This window comes from Athene cunicularia (genome assembly GCF_003259725.1).
Source record: "Athene cunicularia isolate RWA chromosome 4 unlocalized genomic scaffold, athCun1 chr4_part2, whole genome shotgun sequence".
Taxonomy (NCBI): Eukaryota; Metazoa; Chordata; class Aves; order Strigiformes; family Strigidae; genus Athene; species Athene cunicularia.
In genome coordinates, this window is record NW_020799099.1 from 25,125,506 (window position 1) to 25,144,511 (window position 19,006).

Sequence of the window (19,006 nt, forward strand, 5' to 3'; positions counted from 1 at the left end):
CCACCCCCCCACCCCTCCGTTTTATTTTCCATATACTGTATCTGCTGGAGAATGGGATTTTGAAGGCTGCAAGAAAAAAAAATTCTAACAGGCTGGTAGTCTCTAAGTTAATTGTGTGAAGAAGTTTTATAGCATGTGGTGATTGCTGGGTGCTGCCTTCTCCCTTGCTGCTTTGAACTTTGTGCTAGTTCAACAAAATCCTACTGAAGTAAATGGAAACAGAAGCAGAGGAACTTTACTTTGCAGTGGTCAACAGAGAATATATGATTAAGCTTCACTACCTGATATGTATCACCTTTCCTAAAGGGAGAGTTGCAGTAGTGTGAGATCAAGTGGAGATGCAGAACGGGAAAGATCTAGAGGAGTGTCTCAGGAGGGAGTGGAAGGAATGGTCTCTGAGCAGTTCAACCTTCCCTGCACAGCTCAGTACCAAAACCACTAAGCATTTGCTATTTGCTTTTACTTTTCTTGCCATTGCTCAGCAACTGTGAAGAAAATGCCTAGAGCATTTTTCAATGTACCTTATATCTAACAGTGTGTAGAAAAGGCTAGGGGCCCTCTTTCCAAATAGATTCCTGCTATACCTCCTGCTTTTTGTCTGTACTGCTTGTTATCCTGTGCCTGGAGGGGTTAACGATTAGTATCAAGTCTCCATGGAGCACTTTTATTTCAAGTAGCATTTCAGAGCAGATGTTTATGGAAGCAGCAGTGATTTGATGTGCAGTGTTAATTATTTGTCAGTTCATCTTGGTTTTACTTGAGCCTGTGTACCTAGAAAGGTTGAACAGACATCTGTCAGCATTACAAAATAGGTAGGCCTAGAGAGTAAAAAATGTACAATTTTAAGGGTGATGTTAACAGCACTAGGTAGTTAATCAGGGTAGGGGGGTTTCAGTATAGATGGTCTGACTTGCTGCTTTGGATGGCAAGTGTATAATTTAAAATCCTTTTACTTTAGGCCTTCACAACATCTAACCCCCGAAATAATTACTTGAACCTGCCTCACTGTGGGTATTTGTTTTAATAATTCACCTGAGAATATGATGTTTTATTAAACATAGAAAGGGCCCTACATGTCAGCTCTGAGGCTGTCATTTAATCTGATATGTGACAGTTTAATCCTATCATTTTCCTTGGCATGCCCTTTTCCCCTTATTTCCTATCCCTTTTCTGTGAAATCTCATTTGTGAGAATGTTGGTCATTTGGTTGGGGATTCGTGGACTTCCACTGCAAGCACTCAAATTGTCCTTGCATGTGCAGTAAATCCAAGTGTGCTCCAAGTGTGTTGGGATTTATTGTGCAAGGTCCTGACCCAAAATGAGATCCTGAAAACCTGAGACAGACAAATAGCCTTAAAGTAGGTATCATATCTCAGTTGAGTGATGACTGTGTGATCACACAAGCACTAATCTGCCAGTCTTATCCCTTGGTGTGTGCAAGGCAGCCACCAGCAGGTCCCCGTCCAAGGACAGGACAGCTGGGAGATGGGGCCTGTGGGGATGGAAGCAGACTGTTGCACCACCAAAGGGTGGTGGAGAAAGGGATACCTAACTCCCACCCTTTGGTGGTGGAGAAAAAGGCAGGCATAAAGTTGTGGGGATGGGGAGAGAGAAGAAAAGGGGGTATTTGATGCCTTCCTTCCTCTACAAATTGCAGTATAAAGCATTAGTACATTGATGTTTTAAGAGGTTACATGTACTTAAGAGGTACATGTATACACCTATGTATTTCAGGTGTTCACCCTGTTATAAGCTTTGATTACAGACTGAGGAAAGGAAGGAGGAAAAAGCAACAAAGCATTAAACATCTAAAACTATTAAGCAAGTCTTTCATTTATAGCAGTGGTTTCTATTCCTGTTGTTCCCGTGCCTGTAGTAGTTGAAAGCTTTTAAAAGAAACCTAATTCATGACATCAGCTTCTGACAGTGGTGCTGAAGGTGAGCCCATTGCTGTGCAGAAGAAATGCCAGAACACAGTGCTTGTTTCTGGTGACTGTAGTGTCTGGCCCTGCTACCTCAATGACAAATACCTAAAAGGGGAAAGAAAGAACAACACGGGACAAAAGCAGTTTGTGTTTGGTGCTGCCCGACTTGCAACATCAGTGCCAGAGACAGGCAGGGAGTGCAGTCACATCAGCCAAGCTCAGGCTGGCTAAGCAGGGAGGCCAGGCTGGCTGCAGTTGTGCTTCAAAAGCCACAACCTTGGCAAGCTAACCTAGGCATAAGCAGAAGGTAGAAGGAACTAGAATAAGGTGGCAAAGGCATAGGAGGATGAGTGCTGGTGCGGCTGGGAAGGTCTCCAGCATTATATCCCAGGCAAACCTTTCAAGTTCTTTGCCTCCCAGGCTCTGACAAGCCATGTGTTTGTTGGGTTACAGGCTTCTGGGGAAAAGCATCTGCTCCACTGGATCACAAGACGGGGGAGTGATTGTGGCTCCCGGCTATGGCTGGTAGGGAGAAACCAGGGCCTAGCAGAGCTCCTTTCATGGCAGATGTGCCCTCGAGCTACAAGCCCACGGTGGGAGGAAGCTGTGGCTCTTCCCAGCGCATATTATCTACAGCCTGGGCTACTGGAGAATGTGGGGTAAGGGCTGGAAGTTTCACTTGCTCTGTGGGAGCTGTTGGGTCTGCATGGGTGCCCAGCTGCAATGGGGAAAGTGCCTCCACTGATGCTGTCTTATGAGGATGACTGAGGGCCCTTGATTCCTGGTGTGGGCATGGTCCCACAATGACAGAACTTGGTTGTGTTTCACCCCACTTGCTTTCCTGGCGCCAGGGTGAAATTAAGGACATGGAGCTGGATGATGGTTGTAACAGCCCATCCTCTCCTATATTTGTGTTCCCAAACTAGCCATCATTCCCAGCATGTCAGCTTTGGGTAATTGATTTCTAGTTTCTCTCACCTCTTATTTTCCAGTCAGTTTTAATTGCCAGGACTGTATTAGCTGACCTTTTAGTTTGGGCTAACCCAATAATTTTTCTTTTCTGATGACCTTAAAATCTGTTTTGTACAGCAGGCTGAGTTAGACTACTATCCCTTCAGTCAATTTATAGTACAGGCTTCAGTGCAGACCATTAATCTTAACCTGGAGTGTTTGGATGACGTTTAATATTAGGGAAGGATATACCAATATTTACCTACGGTCTGTAAATTAGCTGTGGGGTTTTTTGGTAACTTACTATTTATGGGCTCCCTAAGAATATGTATTCAGGTTGTGTTTGGAACAGGGAAAAGAATAAATTATTCAAAAAACATGACATTTACAGAGGAAGATAACAGGGGCTACATCAGCCTTCCATGGCATGATGAATGTGGCATATGCTGTGTATTTTCTTCTCCAGAATTTACTAGTCAGCAGTGATTCAAATAATTCAGCAGCAAATTTCTGAGGGAAACTAGGCGGTTCTCTTTTTTTTTTTAAAAAAAACCAACAACAAACCAACAAACAAATCAAAACCAAGCACATAACAACCCCCACTCCCATCTCCCAACTCAAAAGATACGCATACAATAAACTTATTTGAAACAGGGCAATAGTAACTGCTATGGGGGTAAAGTACAAGACTGTTCACTGAGATACGAATCCATTTCCTCTTCACTGGGGAGAAGAAACCCGCATATCAACATTCAACATGTAAGAACAAAAAATTTAAAGGGAAATGCTATGACCTTTGTCTCATTTTCCTTGCCACAGCACCACATTTTTGTTCTGTTGAGGAAACAGGATTATTTGCAGAATACCAGTTCATTGTCAGCAGGCAACTTCTCAGAGCTGATTATAAGAGAACTGCACTTTGAAGCAATCTCATTTGGAGGTGTAGATCCCTGTGAGTGGCCGCAGCTGTGACTCCTGTAGTTTCATTTGGCCATGAGGTACGTTACGGGATCAGTTCGATTCAAGGGGTATGTAGTCCTTACTACTGACTATAAATGGAAATGGTAATTTGAGCAATACTTGTCATCCTGGTTTAGTGTACGTAAATTTTGATGATTGAAATGAGCAAGGAAAAGCAAGCAGCTAAGTGATGTCTGCATGCTTCTGTCTAGGAGTCTTCCACTTCAGCTCTGGGGGTGCAAGTCTTGAGTTTTCTCTCTTGATTTTTAAGTGTGTCTTTGTCCAGTGGCAGAAACAAAAGGCCTTGAATCTTCTTGTGGGAGTGAAAAGTGTTGCTTGCTCTTTGCAATGGGGGTTCTCTGGACAATTTAAAAAGAAAACAAAGAAATCTCCAACCAAACATAAAAAAAGCACCCCTCCAAAAATATACCTGAAATCTCTGGCCTTTTTAAAAATTGTGAATCCTGCTGTGCAGATGCCTGCTTCTCCTGACCTGCTGAATGTTGGAGCTAAAATGAAACATAAAATGTTCTCTTTCTTTGACAGAGTTCAGCACATGTTGAAGGAATCAGAGGAGCAGTATTTTGGCACAAGCACCAAAAATCCTAACACACGCACACACGCTGCCTGATGTTTCATTTCAGGTTATAAACTGGATTACAACATACTTACGCCCTGTGGGCATTACCCAGGGAAACCAGGCTGGATCTGCCTGATGCATAAAACCAATCTGGCTAAATGATTGCCAAGTGAAAAGTAAATTATATATGCAGAATCTATATTTTAACAGGAATGTAGATTACATTTCTGTCATGCTAAATGATTATTAATACTGTTTACCTCATCAGTCCAATAATGGAATAAATATTATATTCTGGAAACTGTCCTTAAAGAGTTTAGGACATTTTAAACTTCTAAAATAACTATGTGTCCTAATTAAGTCAGAGTAGCACAGACAGTATTTAAACCCCACATTTTTTCTTGTTGATGCAAATGGACCTTTGTGTCCTTTTATTTGTGGGAAGCTTTGTTAGCCTCAGTTAGCTGAAATACTTGCATATGATTTGTTTTTTCAAAAGAAAAGATACACTGTGTTTAGAGATGCAAATACTACCTTGTCTTCAAAACCCACCAGCTGTTATACTGGAAGACAAAGCTAATTCTGTGTTGCTTTACTTCAGTAGTGTCTGTGTATTCACGAGCATCTTTTTAATAACCTGCTTTGCAGAGCTGAAAAATACCAGACACCAAATTTCTTTCTTTTCCTTTGGTAATAGCCTAGTAAAATCTGAAGTGATCTGTAATTTTTAGGGATTTTTTAAGCAATAGATTAACTAAGGGAATATAGCTTTGCATTGATGTTTGTACAAAAGTTGAACACTTAGCTCTGATTCTTGAGTGCCTTGAATATGGGTTTACTAGTTGCTGCCTTGAATAACTGAGTCTGAGTCAGGTCAAATACGCAGCTTTGTAGAAGAAACTGCTGCTGGTTTGTGTGTCAGTAGCACAGCTTTCTGAAGAGGTTCTTTGCTTCTGCTTTAAACATCTGGAGAGACAAAGAGTGTTTGTGGGGTCTTTTGTTGTTGCTGAAAGTTGGAGCAGGGAGGAATTATGTTCCACGAAATACCCTGAATCCTGGAAAAATGAGGGTGGAATCATTAAGTGTTAGGCTTTATCTGCTTTATAAACGAAAGTGCTTTCGTTTCATCTGTGGTGACTGTCCCCGTAATGGATGTTACGTAATATTTACTCTCCCCGTAGGATTTAAATCCTTTTTCCGATATGCGAGTAATATTTGCATATGTATTTCTTAGCTGCATTGACATGCCAGATGCACAGTGGAAGCTGTCTCCGCCTGCTAATCCTGTAATAACATTCTGGTGACCAAATTCAATGGCCCTGCGCGGAGCCTCGAAACAGCTGATTGCTGAGTAGGGAGGAAAAAAATAACCCAGCGAATCTCGTTGCAGCTCTCTGCTGCATCCCTATCCCACAATCCCTTGCACCATTTGCTGCAGTCTTTCTACACAGGCTGAGTGAGAAAAAGATGTGCTAAATAAAGATTGATTGGTTTGAATCCTGAAGGGGTCTCCCACTTGTAAATGACCCGGGGGGGAAAAAAAATTCATGACGACTTCAATGGGCCTCCTCTTATTCTTCCATTTTTCTTTCCACCTGTCCTCTTCGTGGAATGGAGCATCACTCCTTAGAGCACAAAATCTGTTGTGCATCTAATGATGACTATGCTGTGATAGGGATTCTTAAAGAGTTTTACGTGTGAGGCTTGAAATATTAACAGATGATGGTTTGTTCGTTTGGATTACTACGAAACTGCAGCTCCGTCCCTGCAAGGATTTTATCCTCAGCACTGCACTGATTAAGCTATTTTTCTGCAAAGATGGGTAGGTCTGAAATACTCAAGTTTGCTCAGTGTTATTCCTGGTGGCTGCTGCTGGGTTACTCCTTCTGTTTTGGCCCCCGATCGTTCATTATGCTTTTGCATGCTGTAAGAATGAAGAGGGTTGCTGTGTTTTAAACAAGGCACCAAGCGGATTGCAAGAGTGGGAGAGAAAGGAATGCAGATTTAGCTTATCAAGCCTTTTACACAAGTGTGTGGCGGTTATGATTATTAATTTGCTTGGTGTGTTCTGTGTCGGCTAATTTTGCGGCTGCTGCTAGAAATGGCTTGAATCTGTTCTTTATTCCTAAAGCCTGTGGACAGGGGGTATATCTGCTTTCAAGGACTTTTAAACCCCAGCTCCCACGATCCTTGAAGCAACATTATTGAGGTTCCCCACCCTTTCTTACGGCTCTCAAGGCCTAACCGTTCCTTTGGAAACGTTGCCATTGGAAACCTATTCATTCATAATATATGAATAGACCCTCTGGGTTGTGAATACCATTGATAAGAAGAGGATGAACAAGCTGCAAGCAATTTGTTCTCCTCAGGCTGTACTTTCAGGCTGGGTGGAGTACGGTGATAGCAGTGTGTCACCAACAGAGAATTTTGCTCTTTTAGGAAGTTTTAAGTTTTCCCAATGTCTTTTTCTCAGCCAGGCCATGGAAACTAATAGAGAATTCGATAACTGTTGAGGAATTCCAGAGCTCATTTGAAGATACCCGTAGAAAGGGTGCACTTTCCTATTACGTGGCTCTATTCATCTGAAACAACTTCTCGGCAACTGTTATTTGCTGTACCCTAACATTTGTTTTTTTTCCTTTTCTAATGCCATAGGAAGTTCTTTTCACATGGGTGGGGCCACACCCTGACTTTCGTTCCTGAAGGCATGCATGCGTAGCAGCGCAAGGCTTTCCACTAGCTTAGAGAGCCATTGTTTTCTCCTTTCTTTGCTGTATAGTATACTATGAATCGAAACCGATAGTCATATCTCCAAGCAGAAGGAAAAAGAACAATATTAATTTTGAGGTGGCTGGAAAGATAACAATCCTTGAGCCTCAAAGGGGTGGCAAAGGGTATATATATTCAGAACCCTTTTCTGCACTTTATTTAGCAAACCTGAACTGGGTTTACAGTGTGTGCTTCTTATAGATAAATGGGTGGAGGTTCATGTCTTGTTTGGTGCAGTGTTTCATTAAACCTTTGGCTTTGCATGTTTAAATTATGAAGTATAACTGTATGGAGAAGTGATTCTCAGACTTGTTTTCAAGGCTCATGCTTCAGATGCTCTTTATTAGGTTATGAAGACAGAATGAACCTCTGAAGAGCTCTGGCAGTTTCTGAGCTCAGAAGATGCTACTGTAAAAAAGAATGTTTTTCTTGTAAAAATAGTGTTGCTTTGCAAAATCTCCCACTGCTGCTACATCTGAAACTTACACTGCTGTTTTGAGGAACTGCTGTGAGCACTGCCCTAAATAATAATAAATACTGTCTTCGGTGAAATTCAAAAGCATCATCTAAAATCTCAAGATTTTCCTTAAATAGTCTTTGATTGTACAGTACTTCCATTGAGTCAGTGGGCAAAATCATCCTTCTCGTAGCTATATCACATTCATCAAAAGTGCATCAAAGGCGGGGTTGGCTCAGGGAAGCTGCAGAATCATGGAAATTCCATAATCAAATTTTTTTTTTAAATTAACCACTTTTGTAAGAAGTAGTTGTACCAGGTAGTGGCCTAAGCTTGAAATGTACTGATGAAATTCTATTTTCAGGTGCATGTTTTGAACCTGATTTATGTGAGCACAGGGGATAAATGACAGTCATGGCCTGCTGCGGTCCAGACAAAACATCAAATATTAAAACCACTTATTTCTTAACTATTAATGGTTTCTTTCACTGACAAAGCTTGACGCATGAACATTTGAAAATTAAAGTGGCTGACATGAGCTTTGTGTATGAAATTCTAAGAATCACCTGATTTTGCAGCATGATTGGGGGAATGGAAAAGACTAAGATGAAGATCAGATTAAATCAATATGAAATTTTTCAGGCAGCAGGAGTTTTCCTTGTGTAAATGCTATTTGCGGTGTAGCTGTACTTGATGGTAGAAAGATGAAGTTACAGAAAATATCTGGTTGCTAGAGAACTTTCTTCTGTTAAGTGACAGGCAGCATTCACTGGATATTCTTTCATATCTTAAGTACAATTTCTTTTCAATAGTCTGTGCTTAGTCTGTAACAAAAAATTTCTACTGTTCATAATGTACTGGTGTCCAGTTTGGAAACTGTGCTTTTGATAAGTCCCCCTGCTTCTGATTGTCTTTCCTGTTTTGTTTGGGTCCCTTCCCCTAACTTTTGGGTAGGGAGTGTGGGAGGCAAACACAGCTGCATCAGTGGTAAAATGCATTTTCTTTTGAAACATGTAAGTTCTGCATATTATGCTGCCAAATGCATGAATATGTTAATGGTCTTTCTACTCGGTTTTGTGAAGCCATTTTTAAGTCAAGCTTTTAAAAAGTAACATGGGTTCCTAACTGGCCTGCTACAAGGTTTATTGTGTGTGATTTATGGCATTAAATAGGTGAAACTAATTTCTGTTTATGTAATATTCACATTTTATCTTACTGTGGGGAAAGACATGAAAAAGTGAAACAAATGATCAATCCTGAAATCATGCATTTTTGTGTCATGAACCAACATAGTATTTTATAAGTATTATAGCAATTTTTAACCTTGTAGATTCTCCATTCTTGGAAAAAAATGCAACAAAAGGGCCTGCCATAAGTGTTTTCTATTCAATTAAATGTTAGTTACTGATGCTGGGTATTTTAATTGTGAATAACTGTATGCTGCTGTTTGCTAGCACATAGGTGATTCCCCAGGAACCTGTTATCAGGGGAGTCAGTACAGCTTGATCCATAATCACTGTCATTATCCTAGAAATAGCCAATTGCTCAATGTAGTAAGTGAACTACAGGAGGAACATCATGAGTTCAGCTCTCCCAGATTAGTGTGCTGTGCATTCATCACAGAAGGATGATCTGATGTAACACTGCTGATAAAATGCTGCAGGTCATGCAAGTCATTGTGGAATTGACCTTTGAATGAGCATTATCAGCACCGAAGCAGAGGGCTTGTTAGTTCTGTCTTGGAAAGCCTGAACTGCCCTCAAGCCACACATCACATTGTCTGAAATGGATGACTAAGAACTAGGGTAGAAAATATTTAGGGAAGAAGTCACTACCTCAGATGGAGCCCAGCTGGGCTGGCTGGTGACACAGAAGGGGAGCCCCTGTTTCATGGTGGGTGCAAGACGACTGGCAGAACTTGGTGCTGCGACAGAGATGCTGTGGTCAGCTCCCCAGGGAAGAGGTCCTGAACCTCCCAGTGTTCCAGTCTGCTAAGAACTCTGCTGGAGAGGAGTTCTTGCTGGGTCACCCTGCCAGGGCAGCTGCTTGTCAGGTTTTCCTAAACTATTTTAGTAGGCTGTTTACTTTTCTCTGAGGTTGCTTCCTTCTTTTCCCTCCCATTTTCTCTATCCACATATTAACTCTGTTGGCTATAATCTGTACTTCCAGCTAAAAAGAAACTAAGTTTTTCTTTCCCTATGCCATGTTCCAGGACAGGTGTTCCAAGCCTGCTGGCTTTCCTTTAATCTGTGCTTTTAATTGTCAGTCAGTGGACCTTTTTCTTACCCTTTTATTTCATGCTTTATAAGCTAGGGTTATGAAGATCTTCAGTCCTAGAAACATGATCCTTACTACTCTCTCTGCCTGGAATGCCATTTTTCTTTTATTTATTATTTGGATGCACTTTATGTGTCCTTCACCCTACCTTTGCTGATTCTCAGCAGCTATCAGTTGCCTCTTCTTTGCTCTTTTATTGTGAGGATTTTAACTTCATCTACCTCACCCCTGTAGCTGATGCAGAATTTGAGCACTGCCTTTACAGGGGCAGGCTGGTTCTGAAGGTCACTTCCTAGAGGCTTCCTGGAGTCCAAACCTACCACATCTTTGGCAGTACCAACACAGATAAGGGAGAAAATTGCTAGGTGAACCATTTTCAAACTCTCTCTGTGACGCAGCCATTTGTCTAGCTGCCACACTTCCAGTTTAAGCATTTTGTGAGCGGTACTGTAGACATAAGAAGTCTTGTGTTTGTTAGCACTTGCTGAACCGACTAGCACAAGAACTTTTTTTACTTGGGATTTCTTTAAAACCAGACAGCCCAGTAACTCTCAGTCCATAGGCAACATACCTTTCCAGAATGCCTGTTCAGTGTTATGTGTGGTGTTGTAGACTTGGCTGACTGTTTCCCAGGCTCTCATCAGTGATAAGCCATTTTGGAAGTTTAATTCTTCACTGTTCTGGTTTTGTATGGAAATATGAATTCCTGCATAAGGATGAAACATGACTTATTCGTTGATTTTGTTATTTCATGGAGTTTATAAGCCATCTTTCTTTTTTCCTCTTTTCCCCACCCCATTTCAGCAGTGTGCAGGGTAGAAGGGAACAGGACCCATATGTCAGTGGTCTAGGATGGCCAGTGAAGGCTCCAACATCCCAAGTCCTGTGGTCCGTCAGATTGACAAGCAGTTTCTGATTTGCAGCATATGCTTGGACCGTTACAAGAACCCCAAAGTACTTCCCTGCCTGCACACTTTCTGTGAGAGGTAAGTCCTTTCCTCATGCTGGTAACTAAGTATTTGTGTTGTGCAACAAGCACAGAACAATGCATCCTTTAGTGGACAAGGACTTTACTTGTTATGTTAAACCATGATAAAGTCTGAGAAGGCTGGTGAGGCAGGGATGTAGAAAAACACTGTTATTTGTGGCAGGCAGGAGGAAGAGACAGCAGAGCATTATTTAGAATACACTCCCTTTATGCAAGAGTAAATAAAAAGTAAATCCAATTAAACTAATGAATACAGTTACCACAATGTGAAAGGTGATGGCGGTCAGAATCTGGACCTCAAATTAATGGCCTCAAATTTATACTGATTAGCCTATAATTAGAAACAATAAAAACCTTTCTTTGTTGATTTACTAAGCAGAGAAATAATTATCCCATCCTTTAATGTCCAAAGGTTCGACATGGTATATACATTATTAATAACTTGTGATTAAATGTCTTCATTATTCTGCAGCTTGGTTGACTGAAGTTAAAAATCTGTCTGAAAAGAGATCTGATGAAACAGCAACCTGCCTTCTACTGTATTTAGCTGAATGAATTGAATATACATAGTAATACTTTAATGTTGTATTATCCATCAAATGGTGGAGAAAATACAGCATTTGCAGAAAAATCAGCTGAAGAATCATTGGTTAGAGTTCTTTATCTGATGATGGGATGCCACTCTTTGGATTATATACTGAATAGCATGAGAATTTTAATAAATGGTATTTTTTTCAAACATTTAGTTCAGGAGATTTTCACCTCTTAAAATTGTGGCGTGCATATCTAATTTTGCACAAGGAAGAAGAAAAATTGTGCATCTGAGTGTGTCAGATGAACTGGTCTTTTGCAGAAGAATAGAAACCCTGACCTTACACAAGTCAGCAGTGAAAGTCTCACTGGAGTCAGCGAAGTCAAGATTTTCAGCACCATGTCTTAAATTACTTAACTTCTGTTCATGTGTAAATCCCAAGGCCAGCTTCTGGTTTTCACTGTAATCCTCTTATGCTGATCTGGTTATGGAGAGGGGTTGGAAGAACTCTTCCAGTGTACTGCTGAGGTGCAAAGCCTAAGCTTTCCTTTCACAGAGCCCTTACTGGGGGGTCAGGAGGAGAGCTGCCAGGGGAGGTTAAAGAGTGGTGCAAGCAAAGCTCTTGGAATTGGATAAGACCTCTGTAGCTGTGCAAGGTCACACTTTCTTGGCGTCTCGGGATGTATTTGGTGTAGCACTGCTTCCCTTAACTGCATTCTGCAAAGCTTCCTGTGCTTATGGGTCTATATTGAATTGCCAGTTGTAGTTGGATGTTGCATGCCCAGCAGCTGTTAATTTGATTTTCAAGGCCCAAAGCGGCACATTCACCTAGGCCAGTCTGCTGTGTTTTGTCAGTCACAGAACTTTTGAGCCAGATTTATATTCTGTGAAAATCAGTCTTCCTAAAAAAAACCCACCCCACCCCCCCAAGTCAAACACAAGCAAACAAAAATCTCCAAAACTCCCGTTAACATAAACTGTGATAACCTAGGACGTGCTTCTCTGTGTTGTAAAGAGAGCTCTGTTGATTCTGGCTAACTGCCAAATAACTTTCCTAATTGAAATAAATGGAAAACTTTCCATTGGTTTCATTGGGACTAGTTTTTAGCTCTGAAACACTAAACCCACAAATACAAGTTAATAAAGGAGATTCTATTGGAAAGACAAGGGTCAACCACCGGTTAGTCAGTTAAAGACACAGGCTCGAATAATTCATGCAATAACTTCAAGTCTGTCAAACTTTATCTGATAGTTTATAATTTGTACTATCCTGTGAGCAGGATACAGTAGATGTCTGGAAGCATGGATGCACACTGCACAAATATCTCAAAGGTACATAATTCTTATAATGATGTCATAGAATCTTTTTTCATGTGACAGAGGAAAAAGAGTTAATGGGAAAAAAAATCCCCATAACCACTTCTGAAGTCTGGTGATGTACCTTTCCTTGAATAAGTAGGGGTAGCACTGTTTCAAACCAGTTCTTAAACTGCAGGGAGTTATTTTCCTCTTTGATCATACTTTGTCTCTCTTTCTCCCCTTCCACCTCCCTTCCCCATAGGTGCTTACAGAATTACATTCCAGCCCATAGCTTAACCCTTTCTTGCCCCGTGTGCCGCCAGACCTCCATTCTGCCAGAGAAAGGGGTTTCTGCACTCCAGAACAACTTCTTTATCACCAACCTGATGGATGTCCTGCAACGAACGCCAGACAACAGCATTGAAGAGTCCTCCATCTTGGAGACTGTCACTGCTGTTGCTGCGGGCAAACCGCTCTCCTGCCCCAATCATGATGGAAATGTAAGTGAGCTGAACTCCTGTGATATGTACAAGTACTGATAATGTACAGAGTGGTCTCGTTTGTTATGGATATTTTGTTCTAAAAAGATAGTGGGGGAACTGGAATCACACTAGTCTTTTGTTGACATATTATAAAATCAAAGAACAAGTGATTCTTAAAATTAACTCAAATGCTCTTTGTGGAGCATCTTAAAGTAGTCAGGATATTATTTCATTTTATGAATCATCTTGGATGATACTGTCTTTTAGCACATTTGGTCAAAATTGTTGTCCTGCAAGTGCTGAACCTTGTGCCTTTGCCTCTTTGGTATGGGTTTCCATGACTCTCTTATATGTAGACTCAACTGTTGCTGTGGGAACATGTGGGCTTGTTTAGGCAGTATACATCAGGGGCCTTATAAGCTTAACTGACCTGTACACTGAGGCAGTACCAAAAGCTATCTGAGCATATTAACGTGGAGCCAAGTAAAAGGGTGTCCTGGCTCAAGATACTTCAGGTCAGCACAGGCTAGAAACAGAGAGCTTCTTTTTATGCTGCAGTGTTTTGTGTATCTCATGTATCACCCCTGGAGACTGCTTTGTTTTTTTCTCCCAGCTACTCTTTATTGCCCAGCATCCCAACCCTCAAATCATATCAGTGTGTTCACTGGCAAGTACCCCCAACTAAGTATCCCTGGATTATTACAAGAATGGCTCTAACTCTGCTTACTTCACAATTTTTAGTGTTAACCTGTGTGGCTTCATGGTAGGCATATGAGTTCCTGTTTCACAGCCAAGCTTATGCAAACATGTAATTAGGCCACATTGCAAAGCTGAGAGATGCTGTGTTGTAAACTGAATGGTGTGCTTCTATATAAGCCAAGAAATACATGCCAGTATTTTAAGACAACTTTCTGGGAAGGTTTTACTTGATATTCAGTTTAGGTATACCAGTTGTATAGGAATAATTCAGCTGATAGGTAGTGATTACTCTTACAGAGGAATCATTCAGTTCCCTCTCCTTTACTGACCTGCTTGAATTAGCTACAACAGATTTGCTGTACACTCTGATTAATGAATAACTGGTGTAACTTTTTTTAATGTGTACTGTACTTCTGTGTGCGTAGTGGTTACTGATTAATACATTTCTATTTTTCATCTGCATTGTGTTGACTCTCCTTAAAATGAATCATAGTTCTTTTCTGATACAACAGTTGTGATAGGAGCCATTTGATTGTGAAATGCAGAAAAAAAGTAAAAATTGTTACTTGTTTTGCATTTTACATTATCAGCTGATGATTCTTTGGGTGTGTTTAGAAAAATCTGGTTTGTCTACAGTTAAAAATACCTTAGACCTCTCTGAGAACTAATTGTAGGGAAAGGTAGGTTTGTAAGTCCTTTAAACAAATTTACTTGGTTTGCCTCAAAACATAGTGTGCCTTGGGATGCTGAGTAGTGTGTGATGGGAATATCTTCTTGCTTCATAAGTATCTGGGATGGTTTGGGGATGACTCCAATTTAAAGGTTTGTAAGCTAGGAAATTAAAAGCTAAAGTGCACACATTAGTCCTTGTGATAGGAGGTGCTGAGATAAGCTTTGGGGAGAGCTGCCTGAGGCTGGCCAGGCAGGTCTGGTTCAAGGGCAGGGTGTACAGGGCAGGGTGCTGAGCATCTCAGGCCTGACTTAGGAAATGGGCTTTTGCTGTCTTTATGGGCACACAGCACGAGGGCACTGTGTGGCAAATGCCTGGCTGCTAGCAGCTTTGCTGGGGCTTCAGGGAGGAGAGAGGATTGAGGTGATTGCTGGAGGGGAATGTCTTCACAGGACCAGCGGTCATTCTGCATTGAATCCTCTCTCCATTAATTTTTACATAGTGCTTGGAGTAGGGTCAGACCCATTGTGTTTTTACTATCAAGGGAACAATTTGCATCAAGTGTATTTCATTTAAATATTACCAGATCTTCTTTTTATTAGCTTGGAAATAAGTTTCTGTTTAAACAAGTTTTTTTCAATCTCTCTAGCCATGCTGGATTTAAACCTCTCTGATTAAAACTGGATAGAAACTGATGTGCAGATATTTTCTCATTGTCTTGCCTGTCTGCTTGTAACTTGGCCTTCCTCAGGCCACGCAGATAGATACTTTCCTTTCCAGTTGATCTCTTATTCCCACTACTCATAATTTCCATACGTGTGTGCATGCTATTGCTTCTGTGCACATCCTCTCATTCTCTGTTGTGGCATCTTTGTTGTGTGTGTGCTTATGAAAAATGAAACTTAGCTTGTAGTAACTTAACATGAGAGATGTTTTCCTGTGCTTGAACAATAAACATGTGTTTCCTCATATTCCCCCAACACAGAGCACAAATATATGTTCTTGTTAAATTGGAGTAATAGGGCACATATGGAACTTTTGAACCTAACAGAAGATTCTATCTTCTATCTACACATTAAACTAAAATTGGCTTTATTCTCAGCCTCTAAACACATGCAGCTCTTGTTGGATATAAGGATATCCAGAAAGACCTTGACAGGCTTGAGAGGTGGGGCCATGCAAACCTCATGAAGTTCAACAAGGCTCAGTGCAAGGTCCTGCATATGGGCTGGGGCAATCCCAAGCACAAATACAGGCTGGGCAAGGAGTGGATTGAGAGCAGCCCTGTGGAGTGAGATTCAAGGGTGTTAGTGGATGGAAAACTGACTGTGAGCCAGCAATGTGCACTCGCAGCCCAGAAAGCCAACAGTATCCTGGGCTGCATCAAGAGAAATGTGGGCAGCAGGTCAGGGGAGGGGATTCTGCCCCTCTGCTCTGGTGAGACCCCACCTGGAGTGCTGTGTCCAGCTCTGGGGTCCTCAGTACAGGATGGACATCGACCTGTTGGGGTAGGTCCAGAGGAGGGCCGCAATAATGATGAGGGGGCTGGAACACCTCTCCCATGAAGAAAGGCTGAGAGAATTGAGGTTGTTCAGCCTGGAGAAGAGAAGGCTTCAGGAGACCTTATAGTGGCCTTCCAGTACTTAAAGGGGGCTACAGGAAAGATAAGGAGGGACGCTTTGTCAGGAAGTGTAGGGATAGGATGAGGGATAACGGTTTTAAACAGAAAGTGGGTAGATTTAGATTAGATACAGGAAGAAATTCTTTACTGTGATGGTGGCGAGGCGCTGGAACAGGTTGCGCAGAGGAGCTGTGGCTGCCCCCTCCCTGGCAGTGTTCGAGGCCAGGTTGGACGGGGCTTTGAGCGACCTGGGCTAGTGGAAGGTGTCCCTGCCCATGGCAGGGGGGTTAGAGCTAGATGATCTTTAAGATCCCTTTCAACTCAAACCATTCTATGATTGATTCTATGGTAAGCATCCTGGTTTGGAATATTGGTCTAAAATCATTTAGGGACCAGCTACAACAGCCAAGACAGGGAAGTCTGTGAAATTGTACGTCCATTACTTCATAATATGTAGCAAGTGGTGTAGCCTCTTTGCAGTCACCCATCCTGAAAAGTCCATGCTTGGGTTTCATTTGAATTTGAACTGAAAGCCAGCCCAGAGTCTAGGATCCATGCTTTTACAGATGCAGTGTATTTTCCACCTATAGAGTGCATCAAATTAAATGCTTGTAATAAAAGAATATGCCTTATCTCTGACTAGCTTTTTCTCAAAGGATCACACAATAGCTTGGCAACTTGACAGGTACATAAGATCTTGTCTAGAAAAACATTTCCTGAACTTGTGCAGGTGTTAGTTACTGCCTGTATGCTTCTCTTTAGAAAAAGAAAAACACACCTATTCTTGATATTCTGATGAAGTGACTTCATAACATACCTTCTAACCCTCGTTTTTTCCAAATTGAAGACAACTCTTGGGCAGGATATACTATGGCATCCAACACTGGCTTCAGCTCTATTTCCATGGAAGTCAACGAGAACACTCCCAACAGCTGTAATGTAAAGCAAACCTGTTATGAAAAGCTTTCTGGTAATGTCACAAAATGAGATGCCCATGTTGGGCATAGAGGGGAGAGAGGAAAAGCCAGTAATACATGTCTATCTGTAGTTAGAAATTAATCTTACCTGATTAAGAAATGCTAGACAAAATCTTAGGAAATCAGCTTATCTAGGCACTTGAAGCCTGAATCATATTAATACCAGATTTTCTTTCTCCTTCAGCTATGGCACAATCCAAAGATTTTGGTGGGAAATGAAAGCTGCTTCATTCAAAACATTTTGAATTTGACTGAGGCAAAGAAGATGATTTCTACGCAGACATACACTTTAGGTCTTTGTGGTCTGCTTGCTATTGTCATTCTAGCTTATGTGCTTCTCTGGTGCTTGAAAAGAGAAAGAATGTTGATTAGGCTAAACTTTAACATGCCAGTGAGATGCTTTCTTTCTTACACATTTTGCTGCAAATATAGTGATGCTTATTATGAGGTGTTCAATAGGAAACAGAGAAATTATTCTAGTCATTGTATCCAAAGATAAAAATATTCAATAAGTAAAGGGCTTGTTAAAATATCTTGAATGTAAGCAATAAATTATGAAGAGGCAGAAAGATGAACTTTTGACACTCACTCAAAAGAAATTAAATTCTTTTACTATATAAAAAGACTTAAGAGTTTCCTAATAAAATATTACTCATTTTGGTTGTTTCTGGTAGCAAATTTTTGAAGCCTTTGAAAAGAATTTAAATCCTAAACTCTGATAAACTCATTTCCTCTGTGTACTGTAAGACTACATCACATCTTAGTCCCTACCAAAGTAACTGTCAGACCTGAGAGGATCTAATACCATGAGACTGCTAAATTCACAGTGACTGGAGTGGTGCTGTTGAGGGTTGTAGTTGTTTAGAAGGTCTACTTTTTTTTCCCCCTTGCTGATATATTTCATCTTTTACAGTTTATTTGGAGCAGCTTTTAAATTTTCTCTTAAGTGGCTTACATGGATGGCCAACAAATGATATATATTGATCTTTTACAGTTTATTTGGAGCAGCTTTTAAATTTTCTCTTAAGTGGCTTACATGGATGGCCAACAAATGACTAAACCCTCATCGCATGTGAATCCTGTATCTTGTGAGTTGAGATAAGAGGGAAGAATGGGAAAAAGATGGAAAGGAGCTTATCAGAGGAAGATCCCTATTAATGCTAATAGTCACATGCAAATTATGGTTCTTACTTCTCCCTCCTAATTCTCAAGACATTGTTGGAGCAGCCAGCTATTTTGCACAGTGCTGTTACAGGTCCCTCTGTTCACCCGAAAACAGCTGGTTTTACACAACCATCTTGTCATCAACCAACATCTCCAGCACTATCGTCTTTGTGTGAGAGGTCTCAGTGCCAGAAGAATCAGCCGAGTTATTCAAGATTCTGATGATATGTTCTGAATGCAAGAGAGCTGCCAATGTCTTGCTTTGAAGCATAAACTATGAGCTTCCTTATATACTTTTAATAAGCCTAAAATGCTTTGTGCTCAAGGACTTCCTAGCTGGAAAAGAAAGTCTCATGCTGAATTTGCATATATGTGCATTATTTTGACTAACGTGTGACTTTGGCCACAGCACTTTTTTTGTTTCTTTTTCTTCATGAATATATTCAGAATTTGGGTTGTTTATTACATGTAAAGATAATTTTTTATCTCCAGACAGCATCTTACTGGGTATATAACAGGTTGAAACAATCTCCTCCTCTTTCAAGTGGAGATCAGCACTCTTATAATCTCAGATGTGAGGTTCTGATGGTTTGAAGGGATTAGTAATGGGATATGGAGATTTTTCCCTGCAGCACATTGGTTCATTTAGGGTGCA

At 41.0% G+C, this 19,006-nt stretch overlaps 1 protein-coding gene across 9 annotated transcripts in view; it reads left to right on the plus strand.

The window, feature by feature from the left end:
* TRIM2 (tripartite motif containing 2) overlaps positions 1 to 19,006 on the plus strand; it is a 90,983-nt gene that overhangs the window by 39,658 nt on the left and 32,319 nt on the right. For 7 of the 9 annotated variants that reach the window (XM_026847547.1, XM_026847543.1, XM_026847549.1 and 4 more), the window contains 2 exons: positions 10,724 to 10,905; positions 13,001 to 13,238. In XM_026847547.1, the coding sequence (XP_026703348.1) occupies positions 10,772 to 10,905; positions 13,001 to 13,238 (372 nt within the window). In that variant the 5' untranslated portion in view covers positions 10,724 to 10,771. Of the gene's footprint in view, positions 1 to 5,861; positions 6,239 to 10,723; positions 10,906 to 13,000; positions 13,239 to 19,006 lie in introns of those variants that run through there. The other 2 variants (XM_026847546.1, XM_026847550.1) reach the window with 2 other exon arrangements.